Source organism: Stylophora pistillata, chromosome 1 (assembly GCF_964205215.1).
Source record: "Stylophora pistillata chromosome 1, jaStyPist1.2, whole genome shotgun sequence".
In the NCBI taxonomy this organism is placed as follows: domain Eukaryota; kingdom Metazoa; phylum Cnidaria; class Anthozoa; order Scleractinia; family Pocilloporidae; genus Stylophora; species Stylophora pistillata.
The window spans coordinates 35,205,927-35,225,714 of record NC_142519.1 but is presented as its reverse complement, the minus strand read 5'-3'; the positions used below and the strand labels follow the sequence as shown (position 1 = coordinate 35,225,714).

At 37.5% G+C, this 19,788-nt stretch overlaps 1 protein-coding gene across 1 annotated transcript; it reads right to left on the bottom strand.

The window, feature by feature from the left end:
* Positions 1–1,309: 1,309 nt before the first annotated feature.
* On the bottom strand, positions 1,310–18,256 carry LOC111326310 (putative E3 ubiquitin-protein ligase HECTD2). The gene is made up of 21 exons (XM_022930276.2): positions 18,014–18,256; positions 17,290–17,936; positions 15,740–15,842; positions 15,498–15,587; positions 15,254–15,318; positions 14,592–14,637; positions 13,423–13,532; positions 13,005–13,050; positions 12,060–12,162; positions 11,260–11,383; positions 10,631–10,730; positions 9,907–10,014; positions 9,417–9,549; positions 8,812–8,900; positions 8,502–8,663; positions 7,565–7,639; positions 7,039–7,126; positions 3,916–4,022; positions 3,489–3,604; positions 2,627–2,776; positions 1,310–2,302 (listed from the first exon to the last, which is right to left on the bottom strand). Exons 1-21 carry the CDS (start codon positions 18,119–18,121, stop codon positions 2,182–2,184), a joined length of 2,691 nt encoding a protein of 896 aa, XP_022786011.1. The 5' UTR covers positions 18,122–18,256; the 3' UTR covers positions 1,310–2,181.
* Positions 18,257–19,788: the final 1,532 nt, after the last annotated feature.

Genomic DNA, 19,788 nt, shown 5'->3' with positions numbered 1-19,788 from the left:
AATTTTTCGGTTAAGAGCAAGGCGAATAACAGAATATAAAGTTTGCTCAAAGGGGTTCTCCCACTAACACGGTGCGGAAGATGGTTAAAAGGGACCTCATAGCCCGTTTACCGCCCGCTAGTCCGTACATTTCCCCCCCTCCTTTTCTCTGTTCATTCTGCAAGAGAAGTAAAGCTGTATTGGCCTTTCTTGCTTTTGTGGTGAAGGTGTCAGGAGTTCTTATAAATAGTCACGTACAACTGAGTAATTCTAAAAAATTCGATGCAGTCAATCTCATTCATCAACTATTAAGGAGATACAGTTAATTGCTCTACATACAGACTTAGATGACAGTGACTGCTCTATGTGACAATGCCCGAGTCTGGCCTAGTTGTAAGCAAGAGATTAGAAATCTTTTGTGGTTAGCTGATTTTGTACCACCCAGTGGCTAATTAATAAACTTATGCTTTTGGTGGGGGGTTCCCCACATCCACCGACTTACTGAAACCATGTATGAACTTTGTGCACTGTGCCAAATTCTGAAACTTAATTGGCTGACGCGAGTGCAGCCAAAACTGAGCATGCTAGATACGCACTACCCTTCCCGACTTCCCCAACTACTCAATTGTAATTTTCGCTCAGTGTGATAAACTAGTGTGTCATCTTCCATAGTGAGGACAATACATTTTAGCTCGTTTCCACTTCTGCTCTCACATTTCGATGCGCAGCACTTAGCGATGGACGGGAAGAACTGAAATACGTGCACGTTTTCTGGCGACGACTTGAAGTTAAAGCTTGTTGGGTAGAACTGGTTGGCTCCTCCTTGCAATATTCGAATTTCTCGCTCACTTCGCAACCAGCGTTTTAACCAGACCTGTTGACGATGTCATGACCAATACAAACCATATTCAAGCCCAAAACTCTTAAACGTAGCGCGCTTTGACTAATCGGAAAGGTGTGCATGCTGAAAACTCTAGTTACTACTGATGAGCTATGAAACCCTATTGATTACAGCCTTGAAAGAAGCGACTACATGTAACATGTAATTTCTCCCTGTAATATCCATACATTATCCAGCAAAAAGATAATGAGAATACTCGAACTTATCAGCTGGAAGATACCTTGATCTAACACCACATTCTCGCATTTAATTTACATGGGAATGTGTGGCAGCTAGAGGAAGAATTAAATATCAGATATTGGGAAGATTACCTCAAGAAGTGGTCTCTAGAATTGCTCAGATAGTTACAGGTTTCAAGAGTCAATTCCCGTTCGAAAGCAGCTAGCATTTGTAATAGAAACACTGTTTTTTTAATCAGCACCGTCACAATTTCTATAAGCAAGCACTCTTTAATGTGTTTCCTTTCCAAATTAATTTATGGGAAATAATTTGATACATGCACCCTTGACATTTTTTACTTCACTTCCCTGAAAGAAAGTGAGCAGAATACCACGAAACCCTTGTCAACAGAAAGTACTACACAAAACATCTACGGACTCGTTGAGACAAATTGTCCTTTTGGTAAAACGCTATCTAAATACGTGGACTAGCTATATACACTGTTTACAACTGCCATACCTTTACACTTTTTAAAAAAATTCTTTAACAATTAGGACTTGGAAAAACAATTCATTGATACGCATGAAGAAGTCCATGCAACATATTTTCACACTCATTAAAAAACGCCACAACTCTACAAATGAGGTCAGATCGCTATTTTGGCTTAAACTACCAACTCGCACCCGAAATTTTCAGTTATAGAATCGTTTCAGTCGACTCTAATGTTACAAGATGATCAATTAAACTTTAATTCCAGAGCCGTTTCACTGAAAAAATTTACTTCCTTTCTCTAACACTGAGGTAACAGCCAAAACACGAAACGGTCGGGTCCTCGTTTTTTTTTTTGAACGGAACTATCGAAGCATTCAGAAATTTGGAAAATTTGGAAATAAAAGAAATTTAATTTTTAACCCTTAGTGTGTTACGTTAAGATTAATCCCCGCTGATTAAAGTCGGTATTAGAAAACGAACATTTTTCTGCCACGCCTTAAATTTGTTTATGTCCGTGCATTCCTTTCAAGGGTGACAAGATCACTGTGTATCTTATGAGCTGTTCCCACACAAGTCCGGCTTTGCAGGTTAGAAAAATACTGATGGTAAGCGTAGAATGAAAAATCCACTAAGTCTCTCCATTTTGATCATTACTCAATTCCAAAACCCTCGGCATTGGAAATCGCAATAGTGAGCTTTTGCTTCAGAATCTTTCGGTTTTTATACGGAGGAAGAATGAGCTGGTTGAAGCACGTGTGAGACATTGGCAACCTAAAAAGATATAATCAAATGTAAGTCAGATACGCGTAAAGCAGTTAAGAATGCATCGAATTTGGTTTAAACGCTCACGTTTGGTCTTTAAAACGTGTTCTATGCTCTAAGCCAACTGGATGCAAGATTCAAGCTATTTCATTTGTGTTTTCTTTCGTTTCAGGGAGTTCCCGTACAAGTTTTTTCGGTGAGTTCTCATTGGCTCATTCTCACGTTTCCTCTACTCTGAAAAACCGTTACGTTTATTCCGGTTTTTCAGCAATAAGTCGAATGTGCTCCTTTGAACGTACTTTGTAACTGCTGTTTTAGCTTAGATTGACTTACATGCTGGTGCTGTGGGCTACTTCCATACGGATTATCTTGAATTCCATTTCACCCATCCCACCGATGGGTACACGGTCACTCCCGGTTGCAAACAGCAGCAGCTTCTTCTTCAGCTCCAATGAAAAGGATAGAACTATGTCCCAGAAATACCTAACGGGATTGAAAGGAATGAGACAGAATGTCGCGGAAGATTTTGCAACCTTTTAAGATCTAAAAGCGTCACCTACAAACCCTTTACAAACCAAAATGCCACAAAGTAATATAAATTTAACCATCTGTTTTGCATGTCAATGACTGCTTAAGTCTAAATTAATAATAATAATAATAATAATAATAATAATAATAATTATTATTATTATTATTATTATTATTATTATTATTATTATTATTATTATTATTATTATTATTTAGCAATGGACATCCACTGGGTGGCTCTTGTTGTCCACTGTTTCCAGATCGAATTGGAATTTAGAATGTTGGTTTTTGCGGAGGGAGGAAAACCGGAGGACCTGGAGAAAAACCCTCAGAGCAAGGACAAGAACCAACAACAAACTCAACCCACATGTGACGCCAGGTGCGGGAATCGAACCCGGGCCACAGTGGTGGGAGGCGAGTGCTCTCACCACTGCGCCATCCCTGCTCCCCAAATTTGTTTGACTATCTGTCTTTAAAGCTGTCTCACGGTCTGTATGCCTGCCAGACATTCTCCTGTCTATACGCAGATGTACAACTTCTTGAACTTTTTCAGTTTTTCTTTTTTCGAGTGCGGAAAATCGTTCTTTGAAACCAGCGACTCTCACCAAATTTTGTTTAATACAGGCAGTATGGGACGGATGAATTCTGTCAGTTGTCGTTTACATACCTAACAACGGAATCATTCTTCGTGTAGCCATCATAGACTGTCACTTTTCTAAGAGCATCCATGTCAAGTTCAGGATTTCCACAGACTAACATCTCCACTTCCTCTGGGCGTAACATCTAAGATCATACCCACGAAATACATGTGCGTCAGTACATGTTAAATCTACGTTGAAACAAGTTAGTTTCAATGAGTGACCTTGAGTTCATGAAAATTCCTTAACTCATCCTTCTTAAAAATATGCTCACCGAAATCTCCACCGAGCGCCATATTCCAAATGAGGCAAGATCAAATGATTGGAACTGATTTGACTGTTTTTTTTTTTTTATTACGGAGCGAAAACAGTTTACACATTTGACGACTTAATCTGACAACAAAGCTAGACAGTGACGTACATATATATCAGAGAAAACGAACGATCGATACTAACAATGAGGGCGTTTGAAGCACAGACACTGTGGAAGCCATGATAGAACGACGCAAACTGCTGGTAAATGGACTTGTTTAAAAGATAATCCACGTAAAGATCCACGTATTCTGAAAATAAAATCAGTTATCACTGTAAGCTTTACCGTCCATTACATCCTATCCGAGATGGAATTCACGAACAGTGGGGTCAGCTTTCCTACTCAATAGAAAAACTTTGTAGCCGTCAACACCCATTTACCCTAGCTTGCAATATCATCTCTACGTAGAAAACATTCATTTTTAGTAAACTGAAAATTCTCAAAATCCAGACTAGGATTAACCTTGCTTGGATGTACACTCGAACAAGTCAACTTACACGCGAGTCTGATCGATCAAGCGGTACCCGGACGCTCCGCCGACATGTCAACTCGCCAGCACCAAAATACTCGCAGACACCTTAAATCGACTCGCTGACAGTCGCCTTTGGTCAACTCACCGACATGCCGGTCACTTTGCCGACATTCTCAGTAACTTCAGTGATTTATTTGGGCAACCCACCTTTTTTAGTTTTAAAGAAACTGTTTGGGGCTGCGTCGGTGGGAGTAACGAAATAATTTGGATATATCAACAAAGTTGAAGTGGTAAATTGGCCACCGTAACGATTGCAAAAGCTGACGTTTCGAGCGTTAGACCTTCGTCGGAGCGAATAGAGGAATTGTGGGTTGTGTGTGCTTTTAAAGGCAGAGAATGGAGCTACGTTAGTGATGAGAACATGGCAACGAGAAAAACAAGAATAAATTAGTGGAATGAAAAGCGTTCGTTGATTCCTGCGGGATTTAGACTACCGGTTTGAGAGATGAGCTCTTGTTCAAGATTTTTACAGCTTTCCTTGCTACCTGAGTGTAAGGAAAGACCGCAGATTGCCGTATGTTGCTTAGAATGATTAAGTAAATTAAAATGTCTAGCGACTGGTTTCGATGTGTCCTTGTCATTCCTTTCCACGTATCGAAGGTGTTCTCGGAATCGGTCACCTAGTCTTCTGCCTATTTCGCCGATGTATATCTTTTTGCAATAAGTGCAAGTTATGCAATAGATTACATTGGTGGAGGTGCACGTGAAGTGATCGTGATCTTAATGGATCGTTTAGGTCCCGATATTTTATCAGTGTTGTGAATGAAAGGACACGTTTTGCATCGTGCACGAGCGCATTTAAAAGTGCCTGGTTGGTCATTAGTCTGAAAAGAACTTCTGACCAAAAAATTGCCTATGTTTTTGTCGCGTTTGAATGAAATGAGCTGAGGCTGCGAAAAGATAGAGCTTGTCTCTGGATCGTTTTGAAGTAATTTGAAGTTTTTAAGACCTAGCTATGCCAATCTTTTGTAGGTTTTGTCGAACATCAATTTTTCAACTTTTAAAAATCGAATTTCCAGATTGGATTTGAATCCACGACCCTCCGTGATCTAGTCGGATGCTCTAACCACTGAGCTACAGGAGACTCTATGGCGAGCAATTGACCCTTACTCACCATAGAGTCTCCTGTAGCTCAGTGGTTAGAGCATCCGACTAGATCACGGAGGGTCGTGGGTTCAAATCCCATCTGGAAACTCGATTTTTAAAAATTGTTTATTTTCATCTTTACATGATCAATTTTTCAGCCAATACAACGGGTCCAAACCTGAACTCTACGGTCGCTACATCGACGACTGTATCGGCGCTACCTCCTCTACCAGAGAGGAGCTCACTCAATTCATAACCGCAGTCAATTCTTTTCACCCGGCTCTGAAATATACCTGGGAAATTTCTGACAATTCTCTATCCTTTTTAGACATCAAAGTTTCAATTGAAGGTAACGGTTTATGCACTAGTGCGTATTACAAACCTACAGACTCGCATAATTACTTGTTATATTCGTCTTTGCATCCATCTCACGTTAAGAATTCCATTCCTTTTTCTCAGTTTCTAAGACTTCGTCGTTTATGCAGTGATGACTCTGATTTCCACCACAAATCAGAGTCAATGTGCAATTTTTCGATAAACGGGGTTACCCTGTTTCTGACGTTCAAGCGGGTTACCACCGCGCCCAACTTATTGATCGACATTCACCACTACAAACGTCGCATAAGGAAGATTCCGACCGCAATCCATTCACTCTCACGTTTCACCCTCACAACCACTCAGTTAAATCCATCATTCTTGAAAAAACTTTAAATTACTTCAAAACGATCCAGAGACAAGCTCTATCTTTTCGGAGCCTCCGCTCATTTCATTCAAACGCGACAAAAACTTAGGCAATTTTTTGGTCAGAAGTTCTTTTCAGACTAATGACCAACCAGGCACTTTTAAATGCGCTCGTGCACGATGCAAAACGTGTCCTTTCATTCACAACACTGATAAAATATCGGGACCTAAACGATCCATTAAGATCACGATCACTTCACGTGCACCTCCACCAATGTAATCTATCGCATAACTTGCACTTATTGCAAAAAGATATACATCGGCGAAATAGGCAGAAGACTAGGTGACCGATTTCGAGAACACCTTCGATACGTGGAAAGGAATGACAAGGACACATCGAAACCAGTCGCTTGACATTTTAATTTACCTAATCATTCTAAGCAACATATGGCAATCTGCGGTCTTTCCTTACACTCAGGTAGCACGGAAAGCCGTAAAAATCTTGTACAAAAGCTCATCTTTCAAACCGGCAGTCTAAATCCCACAGGGATCAACGAACGCTTTTCATTCACTAATTTATTCTTGTTTTTCTCGTTGCCATGTTCCCACCAATAACGTAGCTCCATTTCCTGCCTTTAAAAGCACACACAACCCACAATTCCTCTATTCGCTCCGACGAAGGGCTAACGCTCGAAACGTCAGCTTTTGCAATCGTTACGGTGGCCAATTTACCACTTCAACTTTGTTGATATATCCAAATTTTTTACTTTTAAGCTCTCAGAGCTCGATCCGATCAAACGCATAGCACTCTTGATCATCTGGGAATACTTGATTACCGCGATGTGACAAAAGGTAATTTGACTTTGTCGAAGAAACACCTTTGTGTTGAAGCATAAAAGAAGCGAAACACCAAGAGGTCTCTAGCTAGTTAATGAAATAAGAATTACGGTACGGTTTACAAATTTACCTTGTCTGTTCTCTTTAGTAACGGTGATTTTATCGCCCTTTGGCTTGAGGTTGTGCGTGATAACTTCACCAAATATTGTGTAAGATATCTGTAAATAGAGCGGCCAACGTCAAATGCCAAACAATACAAAATTGAAGATGAATACAACTAAGGGTTCTTCTACCCCCCGTAAAAGAAAGTTTAAGCACCCTACCACCGATCTTCAAAGTGTTTTTTTTTTTTTTTTAAATCTATTTATATTCGATTTTCTTCCAATTATTAGGTAATTTCTATTCTACAGAGAATTAACTTTAATCGTCCATATCATTATTAACTAACGTTTCTATTCCTATTTCATCATTTCAAATGTTAGATTGAAGACCCTTGATTTGCAATTCTTTGTAACTCTTTTGTCCCACCCTCTTAGAACAAAATTGTTTCTTTTCTTGATGTGTCTTTGTTAGCCTGTCTCTAATGTGCATTGCTGCTTTGTTCTCTCTATGTTACTACACAACCCCATACCCTGATTGATCATGTCTCAACCAACCTGGAATGTGTGACAAAGATCTTCTTCCACATCACCTTCATACTCGAGAAGCTCCTTCAGGCCTCGACCAAGATCCTACAAAACACAGATGACACGGCAATTTACAACTGAGTGTCGTAAAACAAAAACATAAGTAAACACCCCCAGCACAAAGGCAGAAACTACAATAAGAACTCTAATTTAATTCAATTCAGTGCCGAAAGTAATCTGGAATAGTATTAGTTTTGTTTTACTTGACTCTCCGCTCAACCAATCAAACATAAAACTAAAACCAATGACGACTTGGTCGCGCGCGTTTTCGCGCGCTTTTAGCAGTTTACTTGTTATCACTTGTTGTAACTTTGAGTTGTCATTGGGTCCTGATAATATATTGCTCGCCATGATAGGCTGTTGTGTTTGCTTTGTTTTTGGTTATACGACACTCATTCGAAGCTGGAGCGCTCTGGTTTGCGGAAATGGTGGTGTGTGTTTCCTCAGCCAGTCGCAGAGTGCCTTAACGCAAAACCAACGAAATCCCAGACTTCTCTCAACACTTGGCAGTTAGAAATTGCTCTTCCTTTTTAACCATCTTCATTAGATGCAAAGGTATGTCTTTTCACGTGTTCACATCAAGGGTGGTGGATTTTAAGGCGAGCCATGGTTTGCGAACCTTGAAAGGTTTCTCCTCTAATTTTCAGAAGGGTTGTTTGCATCCGTATTAATCTTCCCAATCCTTAGCTATCCTGGTAGCTTGTAAGCTTAATGATTCCTCTCTTAGGTAAAGCCATCTTACTTTAACAATAATTTGTAGTTCCCTACTAATTAAACAGAAATTTCGCGACGCAAAATCGACCAAAAGTACCTAAACATCGCACCTGCAATGACCTTTAACTTAAGAGAGCACAATTCCAGTTACTAACTAAAGTTTAGACGATGCAGAGTTTTAATTACAACTTACTGGCATTGTTTCCACAAGATCCTGAAGTCCTAATGGAGCGATACCCACTGTTGCGTTAGGATTGTGAAACGGAACTACGGCTGGACTCAGCAGCTTCTTGTAACAACAAGGGGGAAATCTTATGTCCAGAATAATGCTGTTGTACACTGCTAATCCCATCAGCTATTGCAGCAATTATTGTCAAGAATGCAAACAACATTAACAATCTGGTTCTGTACTAGAACACCTGCATGCAAACTTTGCCAAAGAAACTAAGAAAATCATCCAGTTCATTTTCACACAGTTACAGGAGTAAGTCTAAAAAGGATACAACACCAACTAAGTTGAACTCAGAGTCATTTTCCATACACGTTTTACTAAACCAGTACGTCCTTGACTTCTCATTGTAAGTAAACATACCTACAGTATTGAAATAGATAATCAGAGTGATTGAAAGAAATTATAGTATGGCAATCATGGGGCACCTCACTGATAGGTTCTAGCGTCTGTTGTGTTGTTCTCGGTTACACCAATTACGCCATAATAGTTTGCTACATACGAGCTATAGAATAAAGTTGGAGGCAGATCATTGAAAACTTGTTGTCAATCAAGTCGCGAGCCTCTCTGGAAACAAGCCCGTCATTCCAGAGGGCTTGAAAGGTCATGTATTCATTTAGTTTGTATCTGTTGTACTATCTGCAAAACATGAATAAAAGGCGTTGTACAACGCGGGGAAAGGCTACATTGGATCACTACATGTATGTAGCTAGCAGTCGAATGGTTTTTTAATATGATTGAAACTAAAAGGAGTGGTTGGCTGTGAAAACTTAGTACACACCATGTACCATATATTTCATTCAGAGAGCGTGGAAAATAAGCGACAGAATTTAAACTACAAAGAATAGCAAAGAAGACGTGAAACATAGACATCCTTACCATATTCTGGTCTAAAAATTCTCCTAATCAGCAAAAGAAACCACTCTTTTGTTAACCCACCCATGTCCAATCCTGGTTCCCCTGCAAAGGTGACTTTTAGTTTCTTTTTCAAGTCTCTTTGCTTTCTGGAAATCTAAGACATTGAGATGGTGAAAGTTAATACCTTAACAAATCTTTTGACCACTTTCATAAATGGCTGCCGTATAAATATTCTTTTGTTTAAATTTAAATTAGCCCTTCTGGCCTCGCTTGAGATAATGTCTTCTTTTGAATTTTGTACTAGAGAACGAGGCCAGTAGGGCTAATTTAAATTTAAACAAAAGAATATTAATCCGGCAGCCATTTATGAAAGTGGTCTATAAGCAGAACAGTCAATAAATAAATTTACATGCTTCTGTCCACATGTTATTGTATAATAATCAATGCTATGAAGTCGTGGCTGACTTATAGTAAATTCCATAGATTGACTTGTAGTGTTGGCAAATCCTACCTCATTTAGCGAATCAGAAATCAGGTTTGAGCGACGAACTTTGATGTTGAGAAAAAGCATTCCCATGTCTGGAATTTCTCTTCTCTGAACTTTGGCCACAAGACTTTTCTGTTGATAGATGAGATAAGACAAACACAAAGTGTCAAGAGAAAGACTTCCACATACACCTACGCACCACAGTCTAGATGGTAAAAGTAATCTGAGAGCTCTTAATTCCAGCACAACTACATGAGTGTACAATTTTGAGATTCTCCATTAGTAAAACAGCGCATAAAATGCATGGTTTTTTTTCCAAAGAAGGAGTTAGTAGTCGCCAAAACAAAGTACAGACAAGTTGGTAATTTTATAGTTTTTTAATCAGCGCAGGTCTGAACAACCCCAGAAATGAATAACTGCGTAAACTTTGTTCCTCGTAAAGAATAGCGAGGAGCGTCATTAGGTGTAAGGGGTATTTTCTGAGTATTTCAACGGAACTTGAACTCAAAACGCATGTTCTCATGGTCAAACTTGACAGAGGATGACCCTAATAAACTTCTGATAACTGATTCATCTGAAAATAAACCTTGACGGCTCCGCACTTAACACCCTAAATGTATATGGGACCAACCATCACCACGTGTACCCCTCAGACAGATTATCAACCCACAGAGAAAACCATGTAAACTTCAGCCATGTATGATTTAGAACCAAAAATTTCATGTGCAAGCCAAAACAAAAATATTACCCTCGCCATTACAAGCATCTGTGACTCAGAGTCCTTCTGCATGATGTAACGTTTGGCTGCCAGGCTAAGAATGAAAGGGTACTGACAGAACGAGAATTTGCTAAAACCACAGAGAATAATAAATCAGTTGTTAATATCATCAATTGTGACAAGTAGGGAACAAACAAAAATCTGAATAGTAAATTAGTAATCAAAAACTAGTTATAATTAAGTGGTTCTGATTCAATGACTCACTCCTATATACTAAGTGAGCCACAGACAATCCCAGGTCATGTACTAAGTTCCATACTTATTACTAACTTTCATGATCCTTAGCAGCTTTGATCAATTAAAACTAACTTATCTCTTATGGTACTTGATCAACTTCTTCAATTTGATTTCTTTTTTCTCTCTTTGTGTACATTTTAGGCTGTAATTTCCAATTTACTCATTTCAGATTTGTTGTACGATTTACTATTTGTGCACAACTTGTGCTCTTTTATAGCTTCAATCTTGCAATTGCCATATTTAATTTTTTCCTCCGGGACCCTCTCAATTAGGCACAATGCTATTTTGTGCTATTTTACAGTGTATCCCATTGGCATTCTACTGTATTTAAACTTGACCTTAAAACTTGAACTTATACTTACCCGGGATTTGCTGTGGGATTCTGCCACGAATAATACTCACTCATTAGATCGATATGATCTAGTGAGTGATTGTAGAAAAAACTGTGGTTAACAACAGGGGGAGTAAACAGCCAGTTAGAAGCATCTGATAACAATCACAACAAAAAAAGAAACAAAATAAAGTAAATCATCAGGAGATAAAAATCAAAGGTTCAATTCACTATACCCCATAGGCAGAAGGTGAAGAATAATATTATCATCATATACTCGGTTGACATCTATTTTATGATGTTATCATCTTCATATTAATTTTATGATTTATCGTACAGTCATGTATATTTAAGCATTAATTTTTATCTCTCTGTGAGTGTTTGAGTTTTAATGAATTGTGTCTGTGCTTATATCCTCTAAGGGAATTTCAATCTACCTTCTATTCTCACAGTTGCGCCATAATGAGGCTTACCGGTAATTAATCAAAATAAGTTTCATGTTCAAATACAATGTCAAATCAATCCTCTTTAGTTTAGAATTTATAATATTATTAAGTGAGAATTTCATCAGCTCTACAAATTAAAGCAGCATTTGAGTTTATGTCTTCCTAATATAACTAAACACTAAATGAATGGCCACAAGTAAACAGCTTACTTTAAAAATAGTACTGTAACAAAAGTTTTCCAATGGAATTCACACAAGGCTAATTAGATTATACAACTTAAATTTCTTCATGTAAAAATTCTCTACCATGTTATTTTAGTTAGAGTAAGTGATCAATATTTAATAATTGAATTAATTATTTCTAAAGATGATCAAATCAACCCTACTCAAAAGTGCAAGGACTTTAACAGCAGATGGAATCCACCAAGTGCATTTCTCATCAGGTGGGAGCTCATTGGTTTTGGTGGGAATAAGACGCACACTAATAAACTTTACAGAGAAACAAAACTTGATAAGAAAACATGCTTGATTGCAGAATATTTCTGCAAGCATTTTCAAAAACCATATGTGATTACTGTACAGAAGTGAATCCACATGAATGCCTGCAAAATAAATTTCTTACTTCCCCAAGTTAATTTTTAAATTGAGGTATTACAGTTGCCAATTAAATTAGTTTATGGTAAATAATAGCTTTCAACTTTGTTAATGATCGGATGGAACCTTTTAAATAAAATATAATATCAATACATTTATCGACTGCTTCTCAAAGCGGAAAGATTTTAAGAACAGGCCAATTAACAGCCATCTTATCTGAATACCACAGAAACTCTTATCAGAGCATGTACAATAAAGCAACTTAACAATGTTCAACATTATTATTTAAATAGATAAGATTAATTGAATACTGTCCTCATCACACAGCATTTGCACAAGGTTATGATACACACAAGTAGCAGGCAAATTAACCATTGAAAGTTGATTAGAAAAACTCTAAGATGCTTTTCAGAGAGATGAACTGTAAATTACAGCACCTTGCACAGGAACACAAATGAAATTAGACACGCATACATGAACAGTTCATGTCATTCATCAATTGAAATTAATTCCCATTCATCATATTGAGTCTGTTATTTCATTTCAAGAACATAGTCACCAGTAAAGATGAAACAATTTTAGTGTAATAGAAAAATCCAAGCCCCAGATGGGACTTGAGTGGTTAGAGCATCCGACTAGATCACAGAGGGTTGTGCATTCAAGTCCCATCTTGAGCTCGGATTTTTCTATAGTCACCAGTGACTGCTAAATATTACCTCTACACAAAAAGAAATTACCTGCTCTACTCTTGTTACAATGGCCTTGAAGGAATTAACAGGTAATCTAGAAAAGGTCAAAGGGAATATAGTTCTGTTAACTTAAAGTAAACAAACAAACATTTTAGCATAATGAAGAAGACCATTTCCATGAAAAAAAAGACAGCAACCTTTTCATAAAAATGAAAAATAAAAATATGTCATTGTCTTTAGTCAGTGTTGAGGGTAATGTGCAAGTGTGTCTTTATTTTTCTTGGGCTTTTTTGGGGGGCTTTTCAACTCTCCTCTTCCCTGACAATTTTTTTCCTTTCTTTGTGATATCCTTTGAAAATTTTGCATATCACAAAACCCACAACACCACCCACTTCCCCACCCCCACTTGAGATCAGCGACAGAGACAATTAACACATTATTGTCATAATGTAAATTAGTCAATCACCTTCTGAACCAGTGTACTAGGTACTGATGCTCTCCATCTGTAAGAGATGACACTTGCCGTAGAAGATAAGCAAAGATTACATATGTTGATGATTTGTCAAACTGAGGATTCTGAAATTAAAGAAACAGTTATTTAAATATGAGACAGTCACTACACTCCATCAAATATTTTGCTTGTGTGTGATTGATATGTTTAAACAAAGCATGTGACCGAATATCCCCCAGCTTTAACCGGAGGATATGCGAAAATGTCAACCATTAGTGATATTCCCCAATTTTCAAACCTTGTGTACAATGCAATAATATGTCTTGGTTTAAAATTTGATTCAAGAAGAGAGAGCATTTTGTGGTTGCTACAGAACTCAAGGGAAGTATGTTTTTTGCTCAAAGTCATACCACAGAACACTGAAAAAAGAAAACATCCCACACAGCATACAGTAAGCTGTTCATGCATATTTTTGTCACCTAAGTGTTGCAAAATATTTGAAGATAATGAACACAATAGCCTCTATTTTGTGCCAACATATGCTTGTATATTAATCTTTGGACATTAGCTGTTCCTTGTAGCTCAGTTTTTTTTCCTCACGCTTTGCTCTTGAATAACTGTTCACATCTAGGAACAGATAAAATCCACAGACAAATATCTGTACATGTTTTCATGCTATTAGAGGTTATTAATTTTATATCAAGGGGGTAAGCTTCTAGAGAAACCATGGTGCTGCCTTAGTGGGCAATATTACATGATAATTTGGTTGTAACAGAGAGAAATTTCAATGATAAAATTTCGAGTGTTAGCCCTTTGTCAAAATGAATAGAGCAATTGTGGGTGGTGTGTGGTTCATAAACAAAAAATTAAACTACACTGTAGGCTATTGGTGGGAACATGGTCATGTGAAAAACAAGAGTAAATCAATAAATTAAAGGGGTTACAATTTTAAAGAAAGTGTGGTGCTGCGTTGGTGGGGGTATCAAAGTGAACCCAGTTTGAAGTCCAAGGTTGAGTATAATTGTATTATCACATGACAATCTTGTATTATATTTTAAAGGGAGCCAATAATCTAAAGAAAAACTTGTAATCTTTACTTGTATTCACTTTCACATTTCTGAAATGAAAGAAAGTGTATACCCTTGTGTATATGAATTCCAAAAACAGTGCACTTCAATTATTACCTGTAGAAGGATTGTGTACGCTCTAAGATCATCTTTTGTTCTTTGCCTAATATGGAAAGCAAATAAAAATATATTATTGATTCACCAGTGGACAGCTGTAGTTACTGTACCTTTATAAAAATTAATGTTCTCCACAACAAGAGTAGCTCAAAATGATCCAGACAACATTTCAACAAAATGCATAGAATATACAGCTAACGACCCACCATAATATTCTTAGAAGGAGAATGAAATACATAATATTTACATAGAACAAAAATTAAAAGACTGTTTGTACATTTAAGCAATAAAGGGGTTTGTCTCTAAAACATTTCCATCCCAACAGAAAAAGAAAGAAATGGTTTGTCACTGGGCACAATTTCTATAGCCTATACTTCTAAAATTTTCGAAGTCAAGGTGTATAATTTTACAAACCCACACATTTGATGGGATTGTCACTTCCTCCCTTCCCTGTTCCCTTCATTGTCAGTATCATGCTAGCTAACATGAAGACATTAGCAATTAAGAATATTGGAAGGGGAGAGGGCAAAAGAATATTGTAAATGTTGTTTTGGAGAAGTTTCCAAACTAATAATGTCTGGGAGTGTGGATCCAACAACACCAACTTAGCCAATTCCTTTATACCACCACTCCATTGCAACAAAAAATAGTGCATGTGTTACCTTTTAATTTCTTGTAACAAGCTGTTCACTACAGACTTGAGAACATTCTTGTGCACCTCTTGCGGCTAAAATGTAAAGATATCTGTGATCATGATGTACACTGTACAAGTACAGTTGTATGTTAAACAACATCCACCACGTCCTCTTGCCTTAAATTCTATCTAACTCCAGTAAATTGAATGGAATGAAATTCAAGCAAAAATTTAATTATTGAGATAAAATAAATAAAATTGATATACATTACCAGGGTAAGAACAATTTCATATGCTATCCTGACAAAGTCGTGATCAATACCGCTTTCAGATAATTCTTCAGGATTATACTCGTCTTTTCGCTTCAATGAAAAACAAACAAAACAGGTGTTATGATATTACATCTTTACATAATCAAGCCCTAACCTGAAATGCTATCAGACAAAAATTTGTGTAACCAATTTCAAGGCAACATGGCATCATGTTCAGTGGCTATATTTATTTAACAATGCACCTTGAAGACTACGTTCATCTCAGAGAACGAATCAAATGTTGTTGTCAAAAATTCAAGAAGTGCTTGATAATCTCCTGTTGCCAAGGCTGTCCTCATGTCATTTCTGAAAAAAAAAAAAAAAAAAAAAAGAATAAAGAAATTAATATGACCTTGTATCCTGAAAATTACTCTCCAAGTACATAATTTTTAAACAATACCTGATTAGACTGTATTCTGTATTCTAACATTCCAAAATCGATTTTGATCAATCAGACATACTTTATATCTTTGATCTTTATGACAAAATGGTTTAAAGCATTAGTGTTTTCAGAGTAAAGCCAGAGAAAGAAATTTGAAATGATGGCTATCAGTTGTCACAAGTTTCAGAATTTTAATGCTGCTTTTCAGACAAAGTGCTTGTTTTGGTTATTATTATTATGACTGAAATCTTCATCCTTCATCCCTACATTGATAATATTGGTAAACTGTCATAATCAAGCAGACAGGTGAAATAAAGAAAAATATACAGTATAGAATTACTTAGTTTCATTTAACACTACCATCTCAGGCCTAACTAAATATAGTGGGAGATCTCTAAAGTAAAGGAATTAATATGTTCTAACTAAATGCAATATCTCTACTATAATGGGACTGCACTTGATTTTACCTGAAATCTATGCTTCTCATATGCATATTTGTCAAGTTAAACAACTCTTTCTTTCTAATAGAGGGCCCTGGCAATCTCATTAAGGGGTGCAAAAAATGTATTGATTTGTGAAAAATAATAGCTCTCTAGAGAGAAAAGCTGACAGAACAGCTCATGTACAGTAACAGTACAACTTTTTAAAACCTACATTTGGTTTATATGAAAAATGTTTGGTTAACTGAAGAAATAAATAGTAAATACTAAGCATTTTGAATAAAGTAACCTTAATTGGGGTATTCCGGATGATTTTCTTATCTCATCCATTCAGAAGAATTCACATTGATCCAGCAAGTTTTAATCATGGTTAGTTTCCACAGAAGATTTCAAAATTAATACTTACATCAATGACATGCCACTTACCGGTAACTACATAACAAAAGGTGTTCAATAAGAAACCACATTCATTTTTAATTAGTATACCACTCAAAATGGATTCAGCTTCATATTCCAGTCAGGGGCACAAGATAGTGAAGCTTTCGAAACAAAGGTTTACCCAAACTTTACTGGATGAAACTGTACAACTACAGTGCACTTATTGGCAAAAAAAAAAGAAAATTGAAAAACCCAGACTAGTACTATCGACAGCTTGTCATGTAATGAAAGTGGAGAAATTGTTATGTAAATCAAATCTTTAATTTATCATATTGTTATTCAGACCCCACGTGATCACAAAAACAGCATGATCGAGGAAGAACGTGTGAAAAGATTCGGTTTTTTGGGTTTAAATCACGCGTCAAACGAAGATTTCAGACCTGCTACACTGTAACAAGTGAAGCTGGTGAAATTTGGTGTTCATTGTGCTTTAGCGCGTGAAAAATCGCACTGCATGCATGACATCATATCATATACAACACAACCAATTTACCTTAGCGACAAGGCATCGTGATATTTTATCCTCTCAGACTTCTTCTCCTCTCTTCGTGAACGGATCTCTCGACGAGAGACCACCTCAGTGTCCGAAGAGGAAGTTGCATGAAGTCTTTCATGTCGAGAATTCGCTGACTTAATCTTGCAGTCATCATTGCTACGTTGGTTTACCAGTAAACGCTTTTCTTTGTCTCTATGCAGAAGTACAGGTCTCTTCTTTTCGGTAAACTCAGACTTTGAATTCTGCTTTGAAGATGAAACAGGTTTACTTTTCTCGTTATCGGGTGGCAAATCGCAACTGGAATTGGTGTCGTTTATTGGTTCCGTTGGGTTGCTGAGGTTACGGGCGAAGCGTGATGAATTAGGTACCCTTGAGTTCACCGTTTTCACATTCCCTGACCCCGTGTCCGATTTTGTTGCCTCTATTGCTATAGCCTTTCCCTTATTTGATCTCTCCGACTCCTTCGAGACAGGCCTACTACTACCTGGAGAAAGGGTTTTCAAGTTCTCGTTGGCATCCTCGCGACATCCTTCGATTTCTTCGCGCGCCTTGCTCGGAGAGGCAGAGTTTCGATGTCGTGAATTGAAAAGATTCCCTAAACCACCCAACCTTCTCCCGGGACGAGGTCGCTCTGGATGGCTATTCTACAAGACACATACACCTATCGTCAGCAAGCCGTGATCATAGAAATACAATTCCGAAAATGACACAAATAACTCACCACGGATGCAACTCTAACTTCTTCCGGATCTTCATTCGGGTTAAAGAGAGGATTTTTTATCGGAGGTAAAAGTCGAGTGGAAGGGTTCTTTGAGCCACCACCAGACATGACGTCTTTCTAACCATCCATCGGACCCATGTTTCAAAGTGCTGAGGTAAACCAGCTTCCGAAAATTGAGAAAGAAGAGAGACTCTTTCACAGTCTTGCACAAGATACGACGGCCATTTTTGTTATTAATTGGCGCGAGCGGGTGCGTTCAACCGTAACTTGACAACACAATCTTATTGGCTGGCTGCTGTGACAAGAATCCGATTGGTGGTGGAAAAACCTTCTACAGACTTCCTTACAACAGGTGTATGGTATATCGTCAACAATTGCATCAATTTTTCATGTATGCCTCTTCGCAATTTTTTTCCTCTATTCGCCAGCCAAACCCAATTACATAGGATATCTATGAGAGGCAGATATTTGAGTGTATCAGCCAATTTTCACAGAAATTTTCCAAAGACAAACTTTTATTGCTAGTCTCTGCAAAACTAGATTTCAGAATGTGCGTTTTTGAAGCTTAAATCTAATATCACAACAGGATATTGAATTTTGGGGAACTATATTTCCATTCCAGAATAAATAAAAGCAGCCTAGGTATCTAAAATTTACTTCAATAATCGTCGGACTTAAAGTTCATTTGAGTCATTTGCATAATGAGATAAAGACAGATTAGTCGTCTTGCAACCAAAATGTATAAATCGGTGTTCCGTATCTCGGACCGGGAGAAACTTATCGCTTTAAAATCCCTTAAAATTTTTCTTGGAATAAAAAAGGGAAACATTCACCCTTTGTAACTTGACATGCAAGATATAAGCTACTGGATAAAAAAACGCACTTGACATCCAAATTGATAAATGTGACGATAAGAAAAGAAAGAACAAATATATTCAGGCATCGACTACCTACCTCACCGCTATTTTTAATGATTTTTAATCAATCCCTTTCAAAATATTATTAAAGAAAGAAAGAGTTCTCAGAGGATTGTGGACTAGTCAGGTCCTGATGAAGTCTTCGTAAGTTTTTCTTCTAGTTTAAATCGTCCTTGTAAATACACTCAATTTGGGTTGTGAAAAGGATTGTCCTTTCGCTCCTGGGAAACTGATTTCTCAGTAGCTAAGGTATTGATTTTTATCTTGTTTTTGCATCTGAAGAGGTGTTATAAAATGTGTCAAAAGCAACTCCTCTACTTAAGGAACAAGTATTGCAGAAAACCTTTGTGTCACTGGTCATTTACAACACTTTACTTTCATAATCACAATCACAACTCATTTATTATTCAATTTCATTTACATAAGTCTGAGACGGAGCTGTCCAGTTGAATCAATATTGCTATTTTCAAAAGAGCAGACAGATGTACTTTATTATGGTTGCTTATTGTAAAGTCTATCATTTTTCATCTAGAGGAAACTCTTTCCCGCCTCTGCCTTTCAACGAAGCACCGTATGGCAATATGCTGAAATAGTGTTGGGGACCTCTCATTATTGATCACCCGAGCGAGGGGGGAGCCCTTTTAGCTTGTGCTAGCATGATTTTTGGCACAACTTGGAAGAAGTAAATTTTTGATCTTTTTGTTAAAGTAGCACTGCTAGCATAATCAGTGTAAGGTTACATTACCAGAGTCATGGCTTGTTTGGTCTCTAAGATCAAGTTCGGCCAATGGTTCAGTCTATTTTCAGTGGATGAGGCTTCCTCCTCTGGAGGACTGGGCACACCAGGAAGTACAGGAT